The sequence below is a fragment of the Strix aluco genome, chromosome 1 (assembly GCF_031877795.1).
Source record: "Strix aluco isolate bStrAlu1 chromosome 1, bStrAlu1.hap1, whole genome shotgun sequence".
Taxonomy (NCBI): Eukaryota; Metazoa; Chordata; class Aves; order Strigiformes; family Strigidae; genus Strix; species Strix aluco.
Genome location: NC_133931.1, coordinates 100,100,108 through 100,124,621, shown reverse-complemented (window position 1 = coordinate 100,124,621; position 24,514 = coordinate 100,100,108). Strand labels below are relative to the sequence as shown.

At 43.3% G+C, this 24,514-nt stretch overlaps 3 protein-coding genes across 7 annotated transcripts in view; 2 read left to right on the top strand and 1 right to left on the bottom strand.

Annotated features, from left to right (window-relative positions):
- KDM1B (lysine demethylase 1B) overlaps positions 1-10,368 on the bottom strand; it is a 29,141-nt gene extending 18,773 nt beyond the window's left edge. The window contains exons 1-9 of one of the 2 annotated variants that reach the window (XM_074829206.1): positions 10,350-10,368; positions 9,767-9,833; positions 7,113-7,215; positions 6,183-6,307; positions 4,242-4,331; positions 3,354-3,465; positions 2,508-2,624; positions 1,501-1,539; positions 190-394 (exon numbers count right to left, since the gene is read on the bottom strand). In XM_074829206.1, coding sequence (XP_074685307.1) covers positions 190-394; positions 1,501-1,539; positions 2,508-2,624; positions 3,354-3,465; positions 4,242-4,331; positions 6,183-6,307; positions 7,113-7,202 — 778 coding nt within the window. In that variant the 5' untranslated portion in view covers positions 7,203-7,215; positions 9,767-9,833; positions 10,350-10,368. Of the gene's footprint in view, positions 1-189; positions 395-1,500; positions 1,540-2,507; positions 2,625-3,353; positions 3,466-4,241; positions 4,332-6,182; positions 6,308-7,112; positions 7,216-9,766; positions 9,834-10,021; positions 10,075-10,349 lie in introns of those variants that run through there. The other variant, XM_074829217.1, reaches the window with a different exon arrangement.
- TPMT (thiopurine S-methyltransferase) lies at positions 10,070-21,199 on the top strand. 4 transcript variants are annotated; one of them, XM_074829262.1, is made up of 9 exons: positions 10,070-10,190; positions 10,687-10,814; positions 11,645-11,737; positions 12,821-12,953; positions 13,437-13,489; positions 18,307-18,381; positions 19,134-19,219; positions 20,242-20,286; positions 21,065-21,199. In XM_074829262.1, exons 2-9 carry the CDS (start codon positions 10,792-10,794, stop codon positions 21,178-21,180), a joined length of 624 nt encoding a protein of 207 aa, XP_074685363.1. In that variant the 5' UTR covers positions 10,070-10,190; positions 10,687-10,791; the 3' UTR covers positions 21,181-21,199. The 4 variants fall into 4 exon arrangements, with proteins under 4 accessions (XP_074685363.1, XP_074685344.1, XP_074685353.1 ...); XM_074829243.1 differs by having other exon boundaries at positions 10,687-10,848; XM_074829252.1 differs by lacking the exon at positions 18,307-18,381 and having other exon boundaries at positions 10,687-10,848.
- Positions 21,200-23,036: 1,837 nt separating this feature from the next.
- NHLRC1 (NHL repeat containing E3 ubiquitin protein ligase 1) lies at positions 23,037-24,208 on the top strand. The gene has a single exon (XM_074829191.1). The coding sequence runs from the start codon at positions 23,047-23,049 to the stop codon at positions 24,205-24,207; it is 1,161 nt and encodes a 386-aa protein (XP_074685292.1). The 5' UTR covers positions 23,037-23,046; the 3' UTR covers position 24,208.
- Positions 24,209-24,514: the final 306 nt, after the last annotated feature.

Below are 24,514 nucleotides of genomic sequence, written 5' to 3'. Positions count from 1 at the left end.
ATTACCTTTATCTTACAAACGAGTAAACTGCATCAAAGTAGTACAGAGGCAATCACACAGAGTGTGCGTTAGTGCTGAGAACAGAACCAGTATTTCTGAATCAGGAGCATTATGTGCCTTATAAACTCCGTTATAAGACAGAATTTATCACACCTATTTAAGCAACAGAGCCCTGCAGATGGCCCTTACCAGTCAAATTAGGCACGCTCTTTAAGTGCTCTAACTTCACAAGGTTGGATTCACCAGGTAACCGATTAGTGCTGGTACAGGATGGACTCATGCCCACGCAGTCTGGATAATATGCAGCTAGAAAGGGAGCTGCCACACTGTCTTTCAGCAAAGGAGGGAGTATGAGCATGGAGTACCACCAATGGTCTGAAACTTCAGCCACTCTCTGGCCAAGCGGAGAAGTGAAGGAAAGAGGGGAGAAGAGAACACGTCAGTACTTTGAAAACGTTGGAAAATGAACCAATTCCCGCCCCCCCCTCCAAAACTGAGACCAAAAAGCACTAGAAGTACCAATCTCAGAATTGCAAGTCATAAAGACATTTTCTCTCCCTCTTTCCCCTTCCTCAGCCTGACACAGAAAACCTGTAGCATTAATCTCTTCTTCAGAAATAGGAATGAAACTTCACAAACTCCACACCCACGTGGCAAGCGAGCAGATGAGATGCCATGACAACACATCTATGCCTTACCAGGCCCTTTATAGAACATTTACAGTCATTTACGCATCCAGAAATCTGAACTTAGAAAAGTCTACGCTAACTGATAAATTTAATTTAGATTCTGCTATCCCCATCAAAGACCTTCTAAAACCCTAACAAACACTTATGATTCAGCCTTAATTTACAAATCAAACATGCATTAAGGAAACAAAACCACAAAGCTTCTACAAGAGTCAACAATAAGCTTGAATACGTTTCCTGGGACAGAGGTACCTCAGGTACACTTGTCAACATTGGCTTATTGAACATCAGATCATACTAAATCTAAAATACAGGGTTACTTGATCATCAACTCATTGAAACACCAACATACGTCAAGTCTAGTTTTGTATTACGAAGGAGAGGAGAGAGAAAATATGTTTTGATGTTCTCTCACAGTCTTCAAAAAGAGGTGACTAGCTTGACTAAAGATAGAAACCGCCTGAAAGACAGGGAAATTTTAGGATGGGGAATTTCATTTGAAAACTGGCAACTGAATACTGTTTTGCCTAATCAAAAATGAGAATTAGGAGTCAACCTTGAATCACAGGCCACAACTCAAAGACACCACAAACCACATTAAAGTCCATTGGTACAGTAAGGGAGAAAAGGAAAAAGACGAGAAAGTAGAAGGCCCTAGGCTCTGTTGCAAATAGTGCCTGACAGTTTCCTGAGCAAAATGCATAAATACCACCATAATTGGCCAAAGGACCAAGAAAAGGAAAGAAATATGCTGTGCTTTAAGATTGCTTTCATATTCTAGGACAAATGCGGAGGAACAGCCACTACTCACCAAGTCCTCAGGCATGGAACACTGGTCTGAGCCCTCAGTCTGAAAGAAAAGTGAACACTATCAGAGCTATTCTTAAGCTGTACAACAAAAATTAAATATAAAATGAAGTAATTTGTCTATGGCATAGTACTTTAAACTTAAAAACCAAACCAAAAATGTGTTAGCATTAGCCTTCTGTAGCAGAGATGATTATGTTAGTAAAAATAAATAGTAGAGAAATGCATAGTTAAAAAACACAACACACCACAAAGCAAAAACACCCCAGAAAATGTTTCTCATTTAAGTTAGTTTATACCGATCAGACATTAAAATATACATTGTATTCCATAAAATGGAGTGGAACACCAAAACAAACAAAAAAAAGCCAGCAGAATTTTATAGAAAAATCCTGGAAATATCCCATATTTTTCAGAGAGATCTTCCAGTCTAGACTATAAAAAAAGTTTCTCATTTATTTTAAGAGTATCTTTATCACAAAGTTTCAAGATTAATGCTGACCCTTCTGATTTTCATATGGACAGTATTTTCATGTTATGTTTTTAACTATATAGATTGTATGGCACTATAAGGACTCTTCCAAATTTCAGGAGTTATCTTCATGTCAAAGCTGAAAGTTTTCATGTACAGACTTGCTAGAAATTAATAAAAGGTCACTGAGCTTTTCAGATGCTTTCATCAATAATGAAGTATGGCCAAACAAAACCAAAATAAACATTTTGGTGTGCGTCCATTTTGTACATGCTATCATTCCATAGTTTCAGAGTGAAGTATTTCATAATTGACTGTGCAGGCAAAGATATTCCTGGTACTTCTTTCCTGATATTTCCACTCGGGAAACAGAAAGTCCAAAGAGCATGTAGGCCTGTCACCATGCAGCTCTCCAGGCCATCAGACAATCATTTTGACTTTACACACATTAAGCAGCAAACAAGAAGAAATTAATGTCTGCAAACAAGAAATATCAACTTGTTGTTAGTTTCAATATGAGCAAAACTCTTCTGTGTTACCTTGGTGGAATTGTTCAGCTTCATACCACATCTGTAGGTTTTTGCTATTTGTGGTGTCAGCTGGATTTCCTTTGTCAGCTGACGCCATTTACCACATTCTGGCTTTGTGCACTGCACCTACAAGTCAAAAAACAAACATGTTTTTACTTGTTGCTGTCTGATTACAGATAAGATTAATGAAGCATAACTAACCAATTAGAAAGCAGGGAGATGTGAGGAAGTTGTCAAACATAAGTGTTACGTTCATTCTCATGTAATCCTCAGGTCATAAGACAGACATTTGGCACACAGACACCTTGTGCCCATCTCCTGTAAGACTGAATCTCCCCACGGAACCTAACTCCAAAATTAATTAAACACTCAGTTACTATGGTCTTAAGTGGGTTTTGCAAGCATTACTGCAAAAACACACTGTTCACCAGTTCAAAAACAACAGCAACAAGGAAACCCACCACTAACAACAAATTTCCTTCCATTCCAGTCTCTCTTCTTCTGCTGTATTTACCAGAGAAATACAAAATCTGTTTTGGAAGTGTTTCACACTCGTACTTTCCTATAGCTGGCATGCTCTCTTTTCCCCACCAAGTCTTATTCTACCTGAACATCACACAGCTGCTACTTCACTGAAAAGCAACAGAAGGTTGTTCTTTGTGGGGTGTGGAGAAGGTTTCCAAGAATGGAGGAGATGATCAGAATTATAATCTTCCGCTTTTCCACACTCCTCTAATACAAGAAAACCCCCACAAAAACTCAGCTGACCTGCTGCTTGAACATACAATACTGGAAACTCACATCAGAACACCACATTGAAACATACCCTATTAAATAAATCACCCTCCATCTTACCCAGTAAGGAAGCTGTTGATCAGCCATGAAGGCTTTTGGACTGGGCTCACTTTTACCATTACTTGTCCAAATCCTTTTCCAGGCAGTGTATTTCTCATAACCATCTTTATGGCTAAGAAGAAAGAGGAAAGAAAACAGCTAGCACTCAGAAAATTGAGTATCTAGTTCATTTCTAGCAACAGCAGTTATTCTAAAATTAAACATTTATATAAGGACAGAGAAATAAGGCTGTAGAGAGTCCTATATTTTTCCTATTAAAAAAAGGAGAAAGTCAAGATTCTTACAACAGCAATAAGTTGCATCTTGACCACTATGTCCTCTTGATCATGAGCACACTTCTGGTATCTAAAGCCTGGACTGAGTCACAGGTACTACTGAACACATGAGCACCCAAAAGTCTCAGTTAAGCTGGACTCAACTCCCACTCAAATGAGAAGGAGCTTGGAGCTGAAAGCACTCTTGTGAGCCTGACCAGAGTCTTCATGGTCACTGAACCGCAAGAGTTAAATCTGCTCACTGATTTGATGTTACAGAGAGGCAAGGTCTCCTGAACTCACACTGTAAAGTGAATTTGCTTTATAAAGGAAAATAGATTTATTTAAAACTGTTCTCATCATTTAAAATTCTCTGATGTTGTTTTAAAAAAGACAAAAGCTTCAGAATAGCTTGGTACACACAAACCAGCCTGCCTAAAGTAACCAGTTTTGTTCATGCTGCTATGTTTAAGTTGTTGATTAGTCCATACAGCACCTGCAGTTTTAGCACCAATATCTAAGCCTCACTTTGAACTAAGCAAGCACAGAGGACGAGTCTTTGTATTAGTACATGTTTACGTACATGATGTTTCAACAGTTATAACATCTGCCAAATTTTAATAAGCAAATCTACCTTCGGTAATAGTGGTCAAAACATTCATTGCAGAAGTGCTCCCCACAGGAAAGATGATACCATCTAGATGTATACCCATTTTTAGCACATCTGTAATGCAGGAGACATAGAAATAGTTTTACAATACATTTAGAAAAAAAAAAAAAAAATCTTTCTATTGACAATAGCACATTCTAGAACGCGAACAAAACATTCAGGACAAGCCAGGGTTTTCTGTTACATTCACGAAGGCTGACTTGCACAAGGCACTACAGTCATACAAATAACAATAAGATCATTTCAATTGTCTCAAACACTTCCAGTTTCCAAACTAAGCAACACCAGATGCGAAGGAGGCAAAACATACACAATGTGCAGTTTTATAGTTGGTCTGGCTTCCAGCAACCGCCTGCTAACAATGGTCAACTGAGCCTGTCTTTAGTACCCTTTAAGCAGACGTTTCCTGAACATGAAATAAATTTGTTCTTACAATATGCGCTGTGACACACTAAGTGTTTTGCAAATGTGTAAGAAGAAAAGATCCCTCTCCATGGGAGCTTACAGTTCCCTTACTTTGTTCCATTTTGTTCTGATATTAGTGCAGGGGTGGGAGTGATCATTTAAGTTAGTATTTCTCTTGTACGTGTGATCAATTGATTCATAAATCATTACAACATCCCATCCCCAGAACAACTGACAAAACTATAAAGGCAAATATGAGCACAAAACAGATGTTGCCTATTTTTTCACATGACCGAGTTGGCTGCAATTTTAACCCAATGAGAGAAAACGCTGAGGAAGCACTTACACATTCTGGGCTTTTATTCTTTATTACTCTCAGGAAGAAATATCTGTTAGCAAAGATTGTATCAATCAGACAAAGCAATCACTCTTCACCTAGAAAACTCTCATTAAACTCAATGAAATGGTTCAAGATAAATGCACATGGTAAAAAACACAAGGTAAAAAGCAGTGACCTAAGCTACTAAGTGAAATAGCCATGAAATGATCTCATCTGAAATAAATAACGTTGTAAGTATGTACTGGGGGGGTGGGAGGGGTGAAATAAAAATATTAAAATAACAATTCAAAATTATGACTAAGCAGTATCTATTGTTTCCTAAATAAAAAACATAGTATCACCAATACTGATGTCTCAGGTGCTCATTTCCCCTCACAAGTCTCTTAGGCAACTGCCAAAACACTTGACTTTCCTAAGACAACATCCAGAATACATTGACCTCCTGCCACCAAAGAACAATCCACATTGATAACTAAATGAAGCACTGAATTATTTTAGATCATTGGAAAAATAAATAAAACAAGGAAAGTTTGCCTCTATTAACCAGCAAGGGTGGAATGCTATGTAATTAAAGTCTGCCTACTGTATAATGAGGTCTAACATGTCGCTTATTATCGATACACCCTGTCAGTATTGTGCATTCAGTATCCCCAGGGTCAGCATGCAAAAGGACTTCTGCAAGTAGCCATGAACAACTTGGGCACAAAGAGTTCAGATAAGACTGCCTCCCACTGCCTAAAATTTCAGGGTCAGAATCTCACCTCAGACTGCAAAACATTCCAACGAAAGAGTGATAAAGACTTTCTGCAGTAAACAGTGGTTTCATTTTCCATCTTGAAAGCAAATTTAGCTTCCTCAGATTACACTAATATGCTCTCAGTTTCACAGAAGCAAGATGTGTTCCAGAATACACCATTAATAACACAAATAAGCATATTCTAAAGATATTCTATATCCGAATTAGCAACTTGCACAGTAGAACATTATCCACAACAGGAATAACTTGTGACTTTTCTGGCATCTTAAGATACATATTAGTACCTTTCGATTCTCCCTCTATATTTAGAAACAAAGAGATTTTTCAGAATATAGTTAGGAGCCTAAACTTCAGCTGCAAGTTTAGAAAAGTCTGTGGAAAACACAAATAAAAAGAAACAAACCTTTCGGCTGCACTGGCAAAGCAAACAGGACATGTTGCAGTGCATCCAGCCTTTTCACACTTTCTATATTTCTTCTCTGACGCTTCATCATCATCATCTGCTGCTTCAGCCGCTTTCTTCTTCACCTAATAAAGAATAGCTGAAATCTGACCAGAAATTACACAAATGCATCTTCTATAAAATGGCAATCAGGCAGTTTTGCAGCTTGTGGGTAGCACCAAATGGTTAAAATGGTACTAATGAAAATTTTTGTATCCATTGTGAAATAGCTGCAGCATGAAACAGCTGTCAAAGTAGGTCAGTTTTTCTAAAAAAAAAAAAAACATAAACCAGTAAGGCTGGAAATATCATTTAAAGCTAAAAATGTCTTGCTTTAGTCTAACTGATACCATTGAAGGAATTATAAGCAAACCTTTCAGTTTAAATCATATTTTAAGCTCCATCACATGCTAATGAGTCAAGCCTCATGCGTTCATTCTATTTCTCCTTCAGAAAATCTCTTCTTCACAAACTTATTAATTAGTAGCAATCTTATCTGCACCTCAAATAAAATATTAGGGTAGGCTTGAGGCTTTTTTGGACTCCAGATACAAAGCTCTATACCAAATGTCTCTTCTGGGCCTCAAAGGTACCATGTATTGTGTTGTTCTACACCTCCATCTGGATGGGCAGACAGCTTTGGCTGGCTGTACAGAAATCTGTAATTGTATTTTTAACACATCAAGTTTTTACAGGTTATATCGAGCATTTATCTTTTCTGAATATTGTTCACAAATGAGTCACTTTGCCTGTTAACTAATTCTCCCTCTCTCTGGGTAAGTACTCTAAGTCTTAACTTATCCACAGTAAAGCCTGCTTGCTTATAAATATCAACAGAAAATAAAAAATACCAGAGTACAAGCCCATGTGTTTTTAAATTATTATAAATACCTGTCTTCCAGAACTTCTCAGAGGAAGGTTGTCTGGAGACTGGTCAGAAGAACATGCCTTTTTTTTCGTTCGTACCCTTCCAGTTGACATTGTATTATTAGATCTGCAAAAAAACATAGGCAGTAGTTAAAAAAAAAAAAAACTTACTTGACTTTGCAGAGCTGTCTAATCACCTGGGCAGTACAGCTACTCATAATAGTACTTCTGTCAGAGTTACCTAGGTAAGAATCTGTTTAGCTTGACTACTAATTCAGAAGGAAAATGAAAATGAGACATTATGGGAAAAGAACAATACTACTATTTTAAACTAAATTCGGAGTTAAGATTAGATCCTTGAGTACATCATGACAGGCTGTTCCAGATCAGCATACCCTGGATTTCAATAATCTGATTTGCATTACGTGAAGACCTGGACTGGAATTTGGGTTGGCAAAGTGAATAGACATCAGCTCATAATGCAAGCATTGAAATACCACTCTGAGTAACACTTGTCCTGCTAACTACTGATTTATTGGTAGCAAGAGATTTGCGCTGTAAAGCGCTTTTCCAAATAGTGTACTAAAGAGATGTTTAATACCAGGTGAACACCCAGTTCCAAGACTTGCACACCCTCCTATGAAAGTACATCAGAATTTAAAGTCTAAACTGCAGTTTCATGGCAGTTATAGGTGACTGGAATATTACAAACTTTGTTGTTAAGCATACTGTAGGAGAAAATAAAAGGTTTATGCCACAAGAGAGCTCTATAGCTGACTACATTAGAGGGAACACAGAAAAGACCAGTTTATCATGTAAGCTGGAAAGCATGCATTGTGAGAAAGTATGAAACAGAAATATGAAAGCGTATTTAAAATGGTATTATCAAAGGCATTCTTCTCACAGGGAGTAAAACACAACTAAAGAGAGTCTAGAAGAGGAATTAAATCTAATTGTGCTCCACCACATACAGAAAGGAAGTGGAAATAAACCCCTTATACTACAGCACTGCATCATGAATGTTATCTTGTTCTAATAGGAACCAGTTTGTAATTGTATTTTTTTTAAAATATATTTGAGACTTCTCAATTCTCTGTTCCAGGCTGCATCTTTCTTGTTCAAGCTGACAGTGATGGGCATAGTAGCAGCAGCTTCATTCAGGAATTCTGCTAAAAGTAGAGGTAACAGGAGAAGAAAATGGGCATTTTTACACAGTTCCAAATGAAGCTGATGTAAATCAAGTAAACTGGTGGTTTATTCTCCTCTGAAGATAGGATAAATTGACTTGGGAAGGGAAATCACATGATGATAACCACATAAATGAAAAATTAGTTCAGACAACCCAATACAAAAAATAATTTTCTTGCAAACCCCCCCATTATAACTAATTAGAGGGAGGAAAAAAAAGAATTAAGTCAATGTTTATTACCAAAAAAAAGATTTAAAAGCATGACTCCACCATAACTTACCACCGAAACCAGGACACACTGTATGGGGGTGGATGAGGTTGCAGAGTAGAGAAAGAAAAACCAGCCAGCTTAATTTAGATGAGATTTCCCTAAACTACTTTGTAACACCCCAGGAAATGGTGGCATTCTTCCTCAGGTGCTTTCCTTCTAGATCAGCAGCACAAAAGTATCTCTCTGTATCACCTTAGCTTTTGACGCTAGGTAATCGTTCCTACGTGCTGTTGCCTTTACAGTCGGATGCTATGAACCACCTTAGCACTGAGCAAGGCACTAGGCGACTCATTTTGGTGACTACCAGGTGCTGACAGTCTACTGCTGCTGTGAGGCCCTTTATCCAAAAAGTTAAAAGCACATGCAGTTGTTTCACTGTGTATATGGGGTTAGAAAAAGAAAAGGTGGCAGTTATCATTAAGACAGTAAAAATATTTAAGATTCAGAGACGCCTCCCATTTTGAAAGGCAAAGGCCAGTCATACAGAATCACAAACATATTTTTGCTGTAAGCACTACGGGCGGGGGAAGAGGGAGGTGGGGAGAAAGAGAGAAAAAGAGATCAGCTTATGCACATAACTGTAAGCAAGGCCATTGCTTCCAGTTGTAGGCCACTTTGTCCCCACTTCCCTTCCCAAAACAAATACCCCCCCAAATTTTTAAAGAACAAACAAACAGCACTTACTTTACTAAGCTTTACATGACTCTGCATCCTATAAGCATTATCTTACTGGCTGAGAAAATAAGCCCTTTAAAAGGGGAGAGAGATATGTAATACGCTGTCACATTCTACATTCTATAACGCTTCATCCGTCTGTAATGCGTGGCCTGTGCGGGAAAGCTTCGGGGGGTTTTACCTGTACAGTTGACGGCAAGTTTGGCGGGGGGGGGGGGGGGGTGGAAAACACACGACACGACGACACACGCCACGGACCACACACACCGAGGGGGCAGAAACCACACACATCAGAGAGAGAGAGAGGAAAGAGCCCGATAAACAAGGGGCGGCGGGAGCCACGCAGTGCGCTCCCCTTGAAAACTGACGCCGAGCCCATGGCCGGCGGCCGCCCGCCCCCACGCTGCCCGGGCGCTGACAGCCGGCGGCAGCGGGGTTCCCGGGGGCTCCCCGGGGCAGGGGCGTCCCCAGAGGGGCTGTCACCCCGGGGGAGCCCCGGAGGGAGGCGCGGTGGCCGGAGCGGCGGAGCCACCTGGGACTCACCTCGGGGCCGGGTCGCTCGGGGGCCGGAGACCACATTCACGCGTGTCCGCGCCGCCTCCTGCTAGAGCTGCAGCGGGGGAGAAAAGGGAGGAGAAGGAAGGGAGGGAGGGAAGAGAAGGAAGGAGGAGAAGGAAGGGAGAAGCGGGGAGGTGAGCAGGGGGGCAGCGCTCGCACCTGCCCCGCCGCCTGGGGACGGGGGGGGCAGGCGGCCCCCCGGCGGGCGCGGCAGCCGAGGGGAGGAAGGGGGTCACTCACCGCCGCCGCCATCCCCACCGCCATCCTCCTCCTCCTCCTCCTCCCCGGTGCCGAGCACCCTCAGCCCGCCTCCTCCTGCCGCCGCTTCCGCTCTCCGCGGTGCGTAGCGAGGGGGAGGGCGGGGAGGCGCCGCCCCGTCCCCGCAGCCCCCGCGGGACCCGCCGCGCAGGTACCTGCCGCCAGCCGGCCGGGGGGTGCCGGGGGGGGGTGTTTGGGGGGTTGCTGAGCCCCGCCGGGTCTTCCCGGGCGCCCCGAGCCGCTTCTCGCCCCCGTGGTCTGCCCACGGGTTTCGCGTGAGAGGGAGAAGTGTCGGCATCGACCTACTTACCGGCCCGCGGGTACCCCCGGTCCCCCCGGGGCAGCGGCGCCCAGCAGCCCCTGGGTGGCTTCCAAGGGTGCGCGAAACGGGAGGTCACCGGCCCTTCCGTCATGCTTCACGGGCCGCGCCTGAGCAGGCTTCGCTCCGGGAAAAAAAGTCTAGCCGAAGCCACCGGGAGCAAGAGTGTGCTCGGTCACGTTCCAGATAGCTACGTTTAAAGAGTCGCCAAATCATAATCATCGCTTAAGCTGTTCTAAATCTGTATTTGATTCTAGGGAGTAAGAGCCTGTTCCAAACTATTCATTGGGTGGGGGTAATTTTTCAGTTTTTCTCTTTTTTTTCACAGCTACGAGCGCTCCCTGGGGACGATGGACCGCTCAGCAGCCGCCCCCGGGGTCCTGGAAGGCTCAGACGTTGGGTCACAGAAAGACAGAGTGGTGACTGAGGAGGAATGGCTGCAAAAATGGGAAATGGGTAACATTGGGTTTCACAAGGAACAAGGGCATCCGTACGTGACTTCACTCTTCTGCCTCAGCTATTTAAAGAAATGCTGTGAGATTAATGACTTGACTCAGTCAAAAAACTCTTAATAGAAAATAGAGCATTTACAAAAAGAAAATTATTTTGTACAGGCACAGCTTGAAACAAAAATATACATATTTCTGTGACCTACATTTGTCAAAAAAGGTCAGAGAAAAGAAAGAATTGAAATTAATTTAGAACTTTTACTCTTGAATTAGGTTTTAAACTGTAAAGCTTGGATAGCTTGCCTAAAAAAATCTTACATTTTCTGATGCAGAAGCTCTGCACTGCTGTTCGTATGTCATGAAACTAGGGCCTAAAGCAATATGCAGAGGGCTTCAAAGCAATTATTGTGTACTGGAAGGCAGGGACCTAAGAGAGCAAACCTGATTATATAGTCTTTCAACCAATGAAACTTACATTTGAGACCTGTAGAAGTGATTTGATTGATACAAAAGTTTAATAATCACTCTGTTTAAGCTAGCTGTTGTGGCCCTCTTAAAGGTAGGTTGGTTGGTTTGTTTACTTGAAGAGACAAACAGGAAACAGAACAAACAGAAATGTGTTTGCTTCTAACAGAAATTAAATTTATTTCTAAGTCAATGGAAGGTGAATATTTTTATTTTATGTTTTTATTACTAACAGCGTGAAGCAGGTTGAACTAAGAACCTATGTTCCATCGTGGCATTTGTGTGCTACCTGGCATAGTGAGTAGCATTTGGCTTTCAGTGTGCCAGCACAAATACTTGCAGCGTTAAGTAAAACATATCTGTTCTCTACAGGCTCCTCCAGAAGTATCTGAATGTTCTTTTAAATGGCAGGAGTGGACTGAGGATATTTTTCCCGCTTTGTGGTAAAGCAGTAGAGATGAAATGGTAAAGCACAAATTATAAGAGCAAAAATCTTATTTGATGTGGGGAGGGGAGGGAGGGAGAGGGGGAATTCCCAACCTTATATCAGCCAATGGAGATGTGCCACAACTCTGCTCATGGGAAAACAGCCTCGCTGGAGGCTGAAGGGAGGAAGAAGTTTGGTTTCATTTGCTGCCGTTTTGTGTAGTAGCATAAATGGGATGGATAAGGACCTGAAAGTCCTCCTGATTGTCCTGAGGTCAGCTTGGGGAATGATGACTTTGTGATGGACAGAGTGACTGAAGCTGTGCCCTTACCACTGCTGCTTTTGGTGCCAATGCTTAAATTGCCTGTGATGAGGCCAGTTGTGCCAGAGCACATTTTCAAGGGACCATGTAGCATGTCACACTGGGAACTTCAATGATTTGGGCTAAATGTAACTTCCTCTTTTTTACATTTACTATTTTACTTTTTACTTTTTAAATGTGGGTTATAATTAGGGGCTGTATAAGCCAGTGTTATTTCTTGGAGGGAAGGAACACAAACCAAAAAGCCCTGACTGAACTGCATCTTCAAGGAATCAAGTTAGTCCCAGTTACCAGGTTTTATCATGGTAGCTACTTCCTAGGCTGACTGTGGGCTCTGATGCACGTTGCTGTTGCGCTGAGCTGCAGCAGTGAAGAGGTTACCGCACCCTGCTGCCTGCTCCTGCCAAGCCGCAGAGGCAGCTGGGTGGACAGTGTGCCTCAGCTGCTGCAGTTCAGAGCAGAACACATTTCTGTAAACTGAAATGGACTCTTTCTCTGTGTAACAATCACCTTTGTTTTCATCGAGTTCATAGAAATAAATTAATAATCCATTGAATCTAAATAAAACCTGTTAAGTCCTTGTCAGCTCTATGCTGAGTGATGCTAATTTAAGCTCGGATCATGGAGGGAAGGTGTTCAATAAAACATGAACACTCCAGAAAGTCAGGATTAGACATACCAGTGCATCCTAAAACCAGGGTTTCCCTACTGAATAAATGCTGCATGGGAGATATGCATTTGGTAATGGCCCAAGCTGTGAGCCTCACATAAACTTGGGACCTCCCTCTGCTGTGTGCAGGCTGGCGGACATGGGACACAGCGTTGTTGGTGTGGAAGTCAGCGAGCAAGCGCTGAAGGAGTTTTTTGCAGAACACAGTCTGCCTTATCACGAGGAACCCGTCCCAGAGATTTCAGGAGCAAAAAAGTTGCAAGTATGTTTCCTGCATTGTTGAATAATCTGGTGTAGTTAATCATGCAATGCAGGCATAACTGAGCAAACAAGTCATTCTGCTTTTATCCCTCTCTCTTACTGGTAATCATTCACCTCTCCTGAAGAGGTCTGAAAGGAAGGTCTGAGTTGTAATTTTGGACTGAGTAATTCTTCTTTTGAGCTTATTACTTTGGCCTTCTTTTGTTATGACATTGAAGCACCTGAATGTAAAAGTAAATGTATTTTAGAACTGGACAGATGCATGCCTTGATAGATCAGAACCTCCCCGAAGAGGATGAGGAAAGATACCTCAGCAAATTAAACCTGAAAATGTTTCTCACAGTTTTTCCCTATTACACCTAAGTATATATTTAAAAATAGTATATGTGTATATTTTAAGATATAAAGTATAAATATACACTTGTAAGTGCATATTGAAGGATAGTTTGCTGATAGGTATTGTTTTGTTTGCTTTTTATTGTAGAGTACCTCTGGGAACATTTCTCTGTACTGCTGCAGTATTTATGATCTGTCCAGGTAGGAATACACAATGTGTTGTACAATTCACTGTAATCAAATGTGTTAATACTGTCATGTTATTTTATTTGAGTCAGCCATAAAGATTTGGAATAGGTCCTCTCAAGAAAACTCTTACTAACTTGTATGAGAAATGTGAATAGCCAATCTCCAACAAAAAATAACTCTGGCATCTTTATCTAATGGTCAACAACAACTAAATATCTTTAAATGGGCTTCTTGTTCTAAGCCATCCTGTGAAAGTTATAGAAAAACATGTTAGCTTTTACAGTAAAACCAAATTATCTTTGACATTACTGATGGTTTCTACGAAGCAAAACCCTAGCACAATCCCTTACTCAGAATAGCTTAGTAAAAGTAAAGAGAATATACCTAGAGGTGTCTTCTTAGTCAGCTTTTCCTTTAACTAAGTATAAATCTATTTTTTCCCCAAACTATTGATTAACTTACGCACAAGTAAGCTGTACCCATTGATTATATGTGTCCCATGCTTTACTTAACGTGCTTTTCTCGACGGACTTACACTACATCACTCCAGTGCATGTGACTACATAATATATTGTCAAACACTGACTCTGCAAGTGTCTTGACAAACATGGCTTGACTTGCTAATATCTTCTGAGGGATTTTTAGTGCTAAAGTGTCCTTAGTTAAAAGACACAACAGAAAATGCCAAATACTTCAATACTGTCTGCACTACTGAGTCCTGAAAAATGTTTCAACCCATTGTGCTTTGTGGCCTCAAGTGTCACTTCCCAGATTTTGTGGTGGCTTTGCACCTGACCTTCTGCTGAAGTGTCAGCTGGTGGGGGAATTTTGAATATTACCCGGTTGTTCAGATACTACAGGAGGACTTGGGACTCTCTCCTGCCTCTAGCACAGAAGACTCTGCCTTGGGCAGTAATGCAGCTGGCATATTTATTTGTGCTCAGAAGCTTTCTGGTGGTGTTGGCAACAGGCATGTTTAAATCTGTCCTAAAATGTCCTCAGACCTAGACTGGTCCTGGGGTAGCTGGAGATTGGAGAGCATGCAAGAAAGCTGTGTTGTTTCTGGTTTTGTAATGTATCTTGTAGGAAGCTGAAGGTGCCCGGAGACCTGCACTACAGTTCCCTCCTCTTGCAGTTCTTACTCAGACATGATTTTACCTAGATTATAAGGTTTTGGTGAAGTTTTGTGTGTTTGTTTGCTTTTCTTACAAACAACTGTCAGGAACAAGGATTTGTTCCATGGCTGTTCAATAAGAAGAAGGAGGTCAAGTCTTAATCTTTACTTGGATGAGCTTTTCAGAGCTGCTACATATACAGGCATAACTGGTAGTTTAGGACACCAGAACATGGTGTTTACTGTATGATCCTTTTTTTAATCTGCATAAACTAGAAAAAAAAGAATATTCATTACTAGAGTCCAAAGTCTTTTAGACAACAGACCGTTGCTAAGACTTCTGCTGGTGCAGCTGACTCCAGTTGGTTTGAGTAGTGTATATATAACTAGTCCTGCAAAGTGAGTGCCTTGGAACAGATGGGCTGTATATGAACGTGACTTTGTAGATACTGCCTGATTTCTTCCCTGCCTTGCCCCTGCAGTGTAGCTGCTTGCTGTGTAGATCCCTATAAATCCTTCTTGCTGTGAGTTGACAAGTTGCCCAGAGATTGCTTAAGCTTCTTGTCAGGAATTTTTGAAAAATTCTGTTCTAAGTTTCGTAGTAAGTAGCATGGTGAAACCTGTAACTCCTGTCAGGGCATGGTGGAATAATACTATGAAATGAACCAAAAATAGGTAATTAATGACATTTTCAGTGTGTATTACTAATTCCAGTACATAGTTTGTCATCCAGAAAATAAATTTGCAGATACACGTTCTGGATACATGGTTTTGTACTGGGTGCAGTAATGGTGAAAATATGAACTGCATTCCCTACAGCAGTCAGCAGGTATCTGTGACTAGAAAAATGCACGCACTCTTCTAGTTTCTGTGTACAGACAATTTGATTAATTGCCCAGTAATTATGGAAATTAAACTTACTTCTCTCTTGCTGAGGCTGGCCTGCTAACAAATCCCTTTGATCTCCATTAACCTAGCATTCATTAGAGGAGAACTCAGATGTGCTCCTGACCTTTGTCAGAATGAAACATTTCAAAGACTCTTGCTAGTTAAAGAGTAACAGGAATTACTGCTCTTTGTGAGAACTCTGGGACATATGTAAAACAGTTATATTACACAACCATTGTACCTCCTAATAAAATTATGGCTGCAGACTTTAAAAAAAAAAAAAAATTAAATTGCATTAACTGAAACTACTAAACATATGCAGAGATAGAAATTCACAACTTTACTGATTAAATCCAGTGGGCTTTCTGCAGATATGTGAATTTCTGCTTTACAGGTTAATTTTTATTAGCTGTAGTAGTATCTAGACTGTGATCTCTTGTGCTATGTACCATATAAACACATAGCAGGAGATAATATAGGGCTAAAAGATTGGGTAGTGATACAATGAAAGGTACACCCAAGAGGAGCACCTCTAACACCTTGGCTTGATCCTGACTCCACATCAGGATGAAAGACAGCTGTATACCTTTTTTGACCTTTTCCTCATGACTTGGTTCTCCTCAGAAGGAAATTGGATGTGCAGACAGGCAGGGAGCACCCAGACGCTCATCAGGTCCTGAGATCTGGGCAACCAGGAGACCAGGACTGGGGTAAGGCCACAGCATGAGGCTGCCTGAAGCCTGTGATGTCTGTAGGCTCTGATGAAATCAGTGGGGAGTAAAATATATGAAATGCCTGTATGGAGCCACCTCCACCATTCCAGTTAGACCAGATTAAAGTTGGGAAGAAAAGCCAAGTACAGAAAACTTCAGGGGCTTGCCTAAGGTCATGCAGGCTATGCAGAGAGGAGAACAGCCCCTAAGCCTCAGAAGATCAAGTTTATCACCTGCCCCATTGGACTTTGCTTTGTCCCCTTCGTGCCCATTGCATGATAAGCTGTCTCTTTAAAAATCTCCTTTCATTTAAGAGGCTGGTTATTTAAATTAGATGCTTAGGCTTGGCAAACTTTAAAAGAAGTCTGGTCTTAAAAGTGTTATCATGTCTCATCACAGTAGAGTGGGAAGTACAGGATCAGCTTCTAGGTTAAATGCCAGAGACTTAGCAATGCCGTTGCAATGAAATGAGCAACAGGGAGGGAGAAGAAGTTGTTGTGGTTTAACCCCAGATGGCAACTAAGCACCACACAACTGCTTGCTCACTCCCCCCTCCTTCCCCAATGGCATGGCAGGGACAATCAGAAGGGTAAAAATGGGAAAGAAACTTGGGTGTTGAGATAAAAACAGTTTAAATTAAAAAAAAAAAAAAAAAGGCAAGGAAAAAAATACACAGCAATCAAAAAGAGAGGAAAATAAAACCCAAGAAAGACAAATGATGCAAATGAAAACAATTGCCCATTACCAACCAACCAACACCCAGGCCAGTCCCCAAGCAGCCCCCCCACCCCCAGTTTTACTGTCAAGCATAACGTCACGTGGTCTGGAATGTCCCTTTGGTCAGTTGGGGTCAGCTGTCCCAGCTGTGTCCCTTCCCAACTTCTTGTGCACCCTCAGCCTCCTTGCTGGTGCGGTGGGGTGAGGAGCAGAAAAGGCTCCGTGTAAGCACTGCTCAGCAACAACAAAATATTGCTCAGCAATAACAAAAACATCCCTGTATTATCAACCCTGTTTTCAGCACAAATCCAAAGCAGAGCCCCATACCAGCTACTATGGAGAAAATTAACTCTACCCCAGCCAAAACCAGTACAGAAGTGAAGAAAGAGGTGATGCAGTTGGACTCTGACACCCACCCAGTAGGCAGAAAGGTATTGCACAATTCCATACTCACTAAGTAAACTTACTTCAGACTTTCTTTAAAGTGATGCAATTTACATTATCACTACCTTACTCTTTAAACTCCTGATCTTGTAGGTGCAGCCTTAGTCCTGTTTGACCATTTTGTCTTTCTCTGCACCACATCACCAGCTGTCTTGGTTTTAATACAAGGCCTTTCCATATCAGAAACAAGGCTCTTCCTTCCCACCCACCCCCCTGCCCCCCCAGCCTCGATATCATTATCTCTAGTGTCACCATGACTGCTCTTACCACCCATCAGTAAAGGCACTTCGCAATAGTCTTAGCCATTTGCAGGTTTTGGGTGGTTGCTGAAGTCGTCTGCCAGCATACCCAGGAGCAAAAATAATGTCTGTGGCAGTGTTAAACTGGGGCAAGCAGCGGTGTAACTTAGCTTTTCTAACATTAAACAAATTGCAAGCTGAAGCTAATGGTCCTGGGCACGTAGCTGGGAACAGAGGTGTCTAAGATTACTGAGTGTGCTGAGTTCAATGATAGTAAAGGAATGAGGCACCTTCCTTAACCTGCATTTGAAATCTTGTGCGGGTTTTTGAAGGTGGCCAGGAATTACTGATGTTCTGAATGCATGTTAGTGCTGCCTCAAGGGTCACAGCAGGATATGATTGCCAAAATCCCAGACTTATAGCCCAAATGTGTTTAAGGTACTTTCCTTCCTCCTTACCGTGTCTCAGCGCACCCTAATGATGGGGAGATGCTGAGCAATTCCAGAACCTCTTTGGTATCACAGCAGGGCCGTGTACCAGGGGGATTTCATGGCTTCCAGCTCATACTGTTCTGGATCATGCTGGACCGCAACAAAAAGGTAGTGGGGAATCTGCATAGCTAGCTGGAGAATCCTTGTGACTTCACAGAAGTATCTGAATGAATATGAAGGTGCCTTTTTAGTATTTTTAAGCCTTTTCCTCATCTCCCTATAGCTCAATAGTTGGCAAGTTTGATGGGGTTTGGGACAGAGGAGCTCTAGTAGCTGTGAATCCATGCGACAGAGAACGGTTAGTAAATTTGATTTGTTATTGTCTTTTCTCTAATGTATGCAGTGACACGTTTTTTCTCCTGCCACTTGTGGATGAGTCCTCTTTCATTTAAAGGATAAGCCTACATGAGTCCTTCTCTACCACAAGCATCAGCTGCAGTCACAGAGTGCTGTACTCTAGATTTGTGAGCTTTCTTCAGGAAGCTATCCTGCCGCTTGGTGGGAAAATATGTCGTTTATTCCAACCCAGCAGAAGCAGAGCTGCAAGTCTCGTCTGAATTTTATTATTTCCTTTTCACCCCATCTGCTTCTCCTCTCTTTGTTCTTTTTCCCCTCGCTTCCTTTTATTCAAATTTTTCGTTCTTGCCTATAGCCAACCCAAATGTAGTTTGACCCTACCCCCAGGATTTCTTAATTAGATACGTAATCTTCAATTCACAATAATTTTAAAAGATCAGTACTGTGTTGTGTACTGTGTTCTAGACTGTGGCAGATGAATACTATGTCTTGTCTGTTAGTTTTGAGATGAGTATGCAGGGAAGATAAATGCTTGTTTATGAGTAAACAGTAACCTTTATTTGAGGTGTTTCATGTGTAGCATGAATTTCATGTTTATGAAATTAAAACTAAGCTTTGATTACTTTCTGTGCAGTTCAGTTCAAGTTGTGTCTGCACAGAAATACACATTACCTCTTCTGTTGAGTATTTTGAATGCTATGCTTGAATGTTTGTGCAGTTCCAAAATAACAAACTATAACTTTCTCCTTTTAGCTATGTCAGTTTGATGATCACCCTAATGGAGAAAAATTCTTCTTATCTCCTCGTTACGGTTTCATATGATCCAAACAAACACAAAGGTGAGAACTTGGCACTGTTCATGTTTTGATTTTGCATGCTATAATACAAATTGTATATAGACGTGGTAGATATATTAGTATCTTTCCCAGGTTTTTTATCAGCATAGCTTTGTCAGCTGATCACACCAATACAACTGTGTATTAAAAATTTTAGATGTTGACCAAGCTTGAGACAAAATTTGCTTTCTCGCTAGCATTCGGACATGCTATGGGTAAGTGGAGGACAGACACGGTGTATTAACAATGAAATGAAACTGGAAATATGGCTGTGATAATGAAGCTGGAAGAGCAAATGCTTAGAGTAACATCCGGTCTGGCCTAGGGAGCTTGAAGCACTCCCAAGAACATTGACTTCGCTCTGTTTACCCAGTACTTGCAACCCAACATTTTGCCCATCCTGTGCCTCTCTCCCAGCCACTGTCATGGTCTGAATATGCTTGGAAGAGGTGAAATTCTGTAAAATCACAAAATATTTTTTCCTTTTATAACTTTTATTACATACCAAAGTCAGAGGTATTTTTAAAGTTTTGGGGTTTTTTTAATTATTAACTCTCAAAAAAAATATTTCTTGCTGCTTTTGGGCTCTTCAGCATAATTATCCCTGAAAAAATAGGTCTTGTTATCATAAGCAACAATAGTCTAATTCATTGGTCTCCCTCTCACATTATTCAGCTTTTAGCTTTAATTATGCCATTGTAGTACAAAGAGAATATAGGCCGGATTCACACAGCGCACTGAGAGTGGTTGTGTCCATGGCATGTTCGTGACTTCTGACAACATGGTTACCAAGGCTGCAGCCTGGAGATGATGCAGCAGCAACACCTGAAGCTGTCTGGTGGCCCACCCAGGTGCCACAAGTTCTTGGACATGGTGTTTTCTGGTTCCTGCAGATGGTGCTACACAATGGGGCCCGATTATGGGCCAGGTTCTGGGAGTGATGGGGCTGGCTCTCCTGCTGCAGTGTAAATGTTTGTCTCCTTCCTGTGTCTTCTCTCTGATTAGCTTCACCTTCTTTCTTTTAGGCCCACCATTTTATGTTCCTGAATCTGAAATTAAAAGCTTGTTTGGTAAGTGATATTTCATCTAACCCTTGGGAATTTTTCCCAAAACATATAAACGTGTTTATATGCTTCTACCTTGCCCTGTGACAAGTGATAGAGAGCCATCTGCTTCTTATCCAAGGCATGGAGTCATGGAAAAATAATGAGGAAAACAAATACCATTTAGCCACAGGAATTTTGCTATCAAGGAAAATGCTCAGCTCTTCAAAAGATATGAAGAAAACCCAAGAGGCAGATACTACTGTCTCTTCCCTCCCCTTGGCATCTTTTCATTCTCCCAGGATTCATACTGTGCTCAGTGATCTCGTAGCTGCTGTCAGGCCCATTTGACCATTTTGTCTTTGCACCTCATCACCAGCTACTCTGGTTTTAATACAAGGCATACCAGTTCTACAGTTTCTGCTGTACTTTTGTAGCCAAAGAAGAGAAGTAACTTGCCATGCGAAGAAAATGCTAAATGTACAACTCAAATCCATCAAAATAATGAAACTCAGAATTATGGCGGGAATTTAATTTTAAAAGTTCCTCCTGATATGCTTTGATATTGCACTTCTTTTAAATTTACAACTTTCTGAGACCCCTGCAGCGTCTGTGTGCAGTGAGTCACTGGCATGGACAGTTGCATCCCAGTGCAAAAGAGACTCCTAAGTTTTCCCCAGTACATTTACACCACTGTGTTATAGGGACTGTGAAGAAATCTGTGGATAAGATTTTTTTTTCCTGATGATTTGCATTTTTCAGTGACTAATCATTCAGTAATTTGTTACTCTTTCCTCCTTTTCAGGCAACCACTGTGAAATTAAGTGTCTTCAAAAAGTTGATGACTTCTCAGACAGACACAGACAATGGGGACTAGATTATTTTCTGGAGGTGCTATATGTACTCAAGTTTGTAGCTTGATTAAAATTAATTAAAATAACTTGCCTCCCATCTTGCTTTTATTTTTATCTCACTTTTTAAAATGAGACATGTTTTGGCACACTCTTAAAGCAGGCTTCAGTGTACAGAAAAATGCCTGTGGAACATTTTTCTCCATTTTGCTTACCAAGTCAGCTCTCTTAACATAGCTGCCTTCACTGTCTTGAGATGCGCATAGCTTTTCTTAAACTTCATGCTCAATACGCATTCTAAAAATGTGTACTTTTTTCTTCCATATCAATTCAAATCATCAGAACTGGAAAAAAGAAATGCTCCCGTTCCTTTTTGGCTGTTGCCAGTCAATGCTGTCTGCCCGGTGCTCCGCAGGATGGCCTCGTTGTCTGGCAGCCCCGGGAGCAATGGCAGCTGCTGTTCAAATACTGTTTCCTGCGACACTGGCCTTGCGCCAGGCCAGGCAGCTGGGTGAGAGAGGCGGGAAGCTGGCGCAAGTTGCTTCTCTCCATCCCTGTTAGTCGTGATTACAAGTCAGATGAGCTGGCAGTGAGTGGGCAACAATGCTTGATGGCAGCTGCCAAGGGGGACCTATCATCGAGCAGGAAAGGGAGGAGGGAAGCAAACTGGATGACAATAAAGGAGAGAGCACGGGGAGAAAATGTCCCTGAGGTTGCTCATGTGTGTGCTGCTACCTCCCTCAAGAGCACAGCTATGAGTAGAGAAACCAGCGCAGGGCTTGTAGGGTGAGAGGGTTCAAAGAAAGCCGCCAGAGCTGCTGCCTGTTCAGCCAAACACAAACCTTCCATTGCGGGTCTTCTATCACTTCTGTATGGATACTACTGCAATTTTAAAAAATTACAAAGTTCGGGGCTCTCAAAACCCTTTCTGGCCCTGGCCTTCTCCCCTTTGCAGCTTATTTTAAAAAACGCTGGAAAGGTACAACTGCAATGTGGTGTATTACAATTCACCAAGTCCAGAAGGTGAGTAAAAGCCATGGAGTTTTTTAGAGTGTTGTAGTCCTGGAGCTGTGATGATGATTTGAGCACAGCAGTCCCCAAGCTACAGCCCGTTGCAACTCGCAGTATTGCTTGTAGCTACCAGCACGTCAAGCCTGGACTGACAGAGAGAAGAAAGGATGTCGCCAGTGGGCCAGGGAATGCTGGGAGCTGCTATTTTCATATATTTTCACTTCTGGCCAGTAGTGCGGCTACCAAGTTAAAGCATCTCCTTCCTCTCAGTCCAGAATTTTTTTCCAGGTGCAGCATGAGAGCTGTGGAAGTTTATCTCAGGCTTGCAGATAATGCAATAGCCGTGGCAGGCCAGGTGCTCGGCCCACGGCTGCGGGACGCTCGGCCGCGCCCTGCGCAGGGTTCCCACGTGTGTGACAGCCTGGCGGGGACCATGTCGCGCCCGGCGAGACATTCGAGGATGTGTAGGATGGCTCTGCCGTGCGTGTACCGCCCGGGTACTCTGAGAACAGGTTGTAAATGCGCCTTGCAGGACGAGCGGGTGCGGTCTGTGCACCTTCCAAGATGCGTGTACGTCCCTGTTTGAGAAAAGCGGCTGCTAGCGATTAGTGTCAGTATTTTAATTGCATTGTCAAAAGCTTCCCAGAACAGCAAGAGAAATCCGATGAAATTGCGACCGCATCCTTAGCCCGATACGGGCATCAATAGCACCAGCAGCGGTGCGATAACTTGGTAACGGGATGTCAGCACCGATGGGGAGGGTTTTACCGGAGAGGGCGGCCCGGGGGCGGAGCGGCGCTGCCGGCGGGCGGGTGCTGGCGGCCGCCATTACCCTCCCGCTCCGCCCCCGGGCCGCGCCGCAGCTCCCCCCACAGGGGGCGCCCGCCTGCCCCGGCCGCCACGGCCACCCCTCACCGCGGCGGGGATGGCGGCGGAGGACGAGGCGGAGCTGGGCCTGCTGGAGTGCCGGGTGTGCTTCGAGCGGTACGGGCCCGGCGGGCAGCGGCGGCCGCGGAACCTGCCCTGCGGGCACGTCCTCTGTCGGGGCTGCGTGGGGGCCCTGGGCGGCGCCGAGCGCCGGCGGTTGGAGTGTCCCTTCTGCCGGCGGGTCTGCGGCTCCGCCGAGACCAGCGACTGCCTCCCGCTGCTGCAGCTGCTGGAGGTCCTGGGCCCCGCCGGCGGCAGCGTCCCCTCGGCCTTAGGGAGGAGCGGCGGCGGGGCGGCCGCGCCGGCCCCCGCGGGCCTCGGGCTCCGGCTGTCGCTGGGGGGCTGGGGGTCGCTGGTCAACCCCACCGGGGTGGCGGCCTGCCGGAGGTCGGGGCGCCTGGCGGTGGCTCACGACGGCAAGAAGAGGATCCACGTCTTTGGGCCGAGCGGATCCTGCCTGCAGCGGTTCGGGGAGCGGGGGGATGCGGGCAACGATATCAAGTACCCGCTTGATGTGACGGTCACGTCGGATGGGCACGTGGTGGTCACCGATGGTGGAGACCGCTCCGTGAAGGCCTTCGATTTTGAGGGAAGGGGGGTCCTGGCCATCCGGGAAGGTTTCTGTTTGCCCTGGGGCGTGGACGCCACCCCCGAGAGTGAAGTCATCCTGACCGACTCGGAGGCAGGGGCCCTCTACCGCTTGACGGCCGACTTCAGGAAGGGGGAATTCAAGAAGTGTCAGATGATCCGGTCTCAGCTCATCAGCCCAAGAGGGGTTGCAGTCTCCCAGACCTCGGGTGCTATCGTGGTAATAGAGCACCTGAAGGCTCAAGGACCGAACAGCAGCAGCACCCGAGTGACGATATTCAGTGCAGAGATGGATCTCGTTGGCCAGATGGATAGCTTCGGTCTGAACCTCTTTTTCCCCTCCAAAATATATACTACAGCTGTGGCCTTTGACAAAGAGGGTCGTGTTATAGTAACGGATGTGTGTAGCCAGGCTGTAATATGCTTAGGGAAACCCGAGGAGTTTCCCACCTTTAACCCTCTAATTAGCCACGGGCTTTCTTATCCTGTGGGACTGACTTACATGGCAAACAATTCCCTTGCTGTTTTAGACAGCGGTGATCATTCAATAAAAATATATAGCTCCACCTGAATGGGTTTAGATGCTTACTGCTGTAGGTTCCAGCCGCTTTTGGCCATAAAGCACACAAAGCTCTGGTGTTAGTAGGCATGTAGGGAGGAGGAGGCATTTTCTGGGCTTTAAGTGAAATTGCCCCCTTTGACCAACATGCTGTGCTTCCTGCAAAACTTACATCAAACCTCTTGCCTATCCATGGGAGAAGACCTGGCCATTGCAGGCCATAGTCAACAATGAATCAACCAAACAATTTGGCATTTAAAAAGTATTCCGTATGTTGACAACCAAATGTTTTGGGTACTTTTTGACAAGTAATAACAAT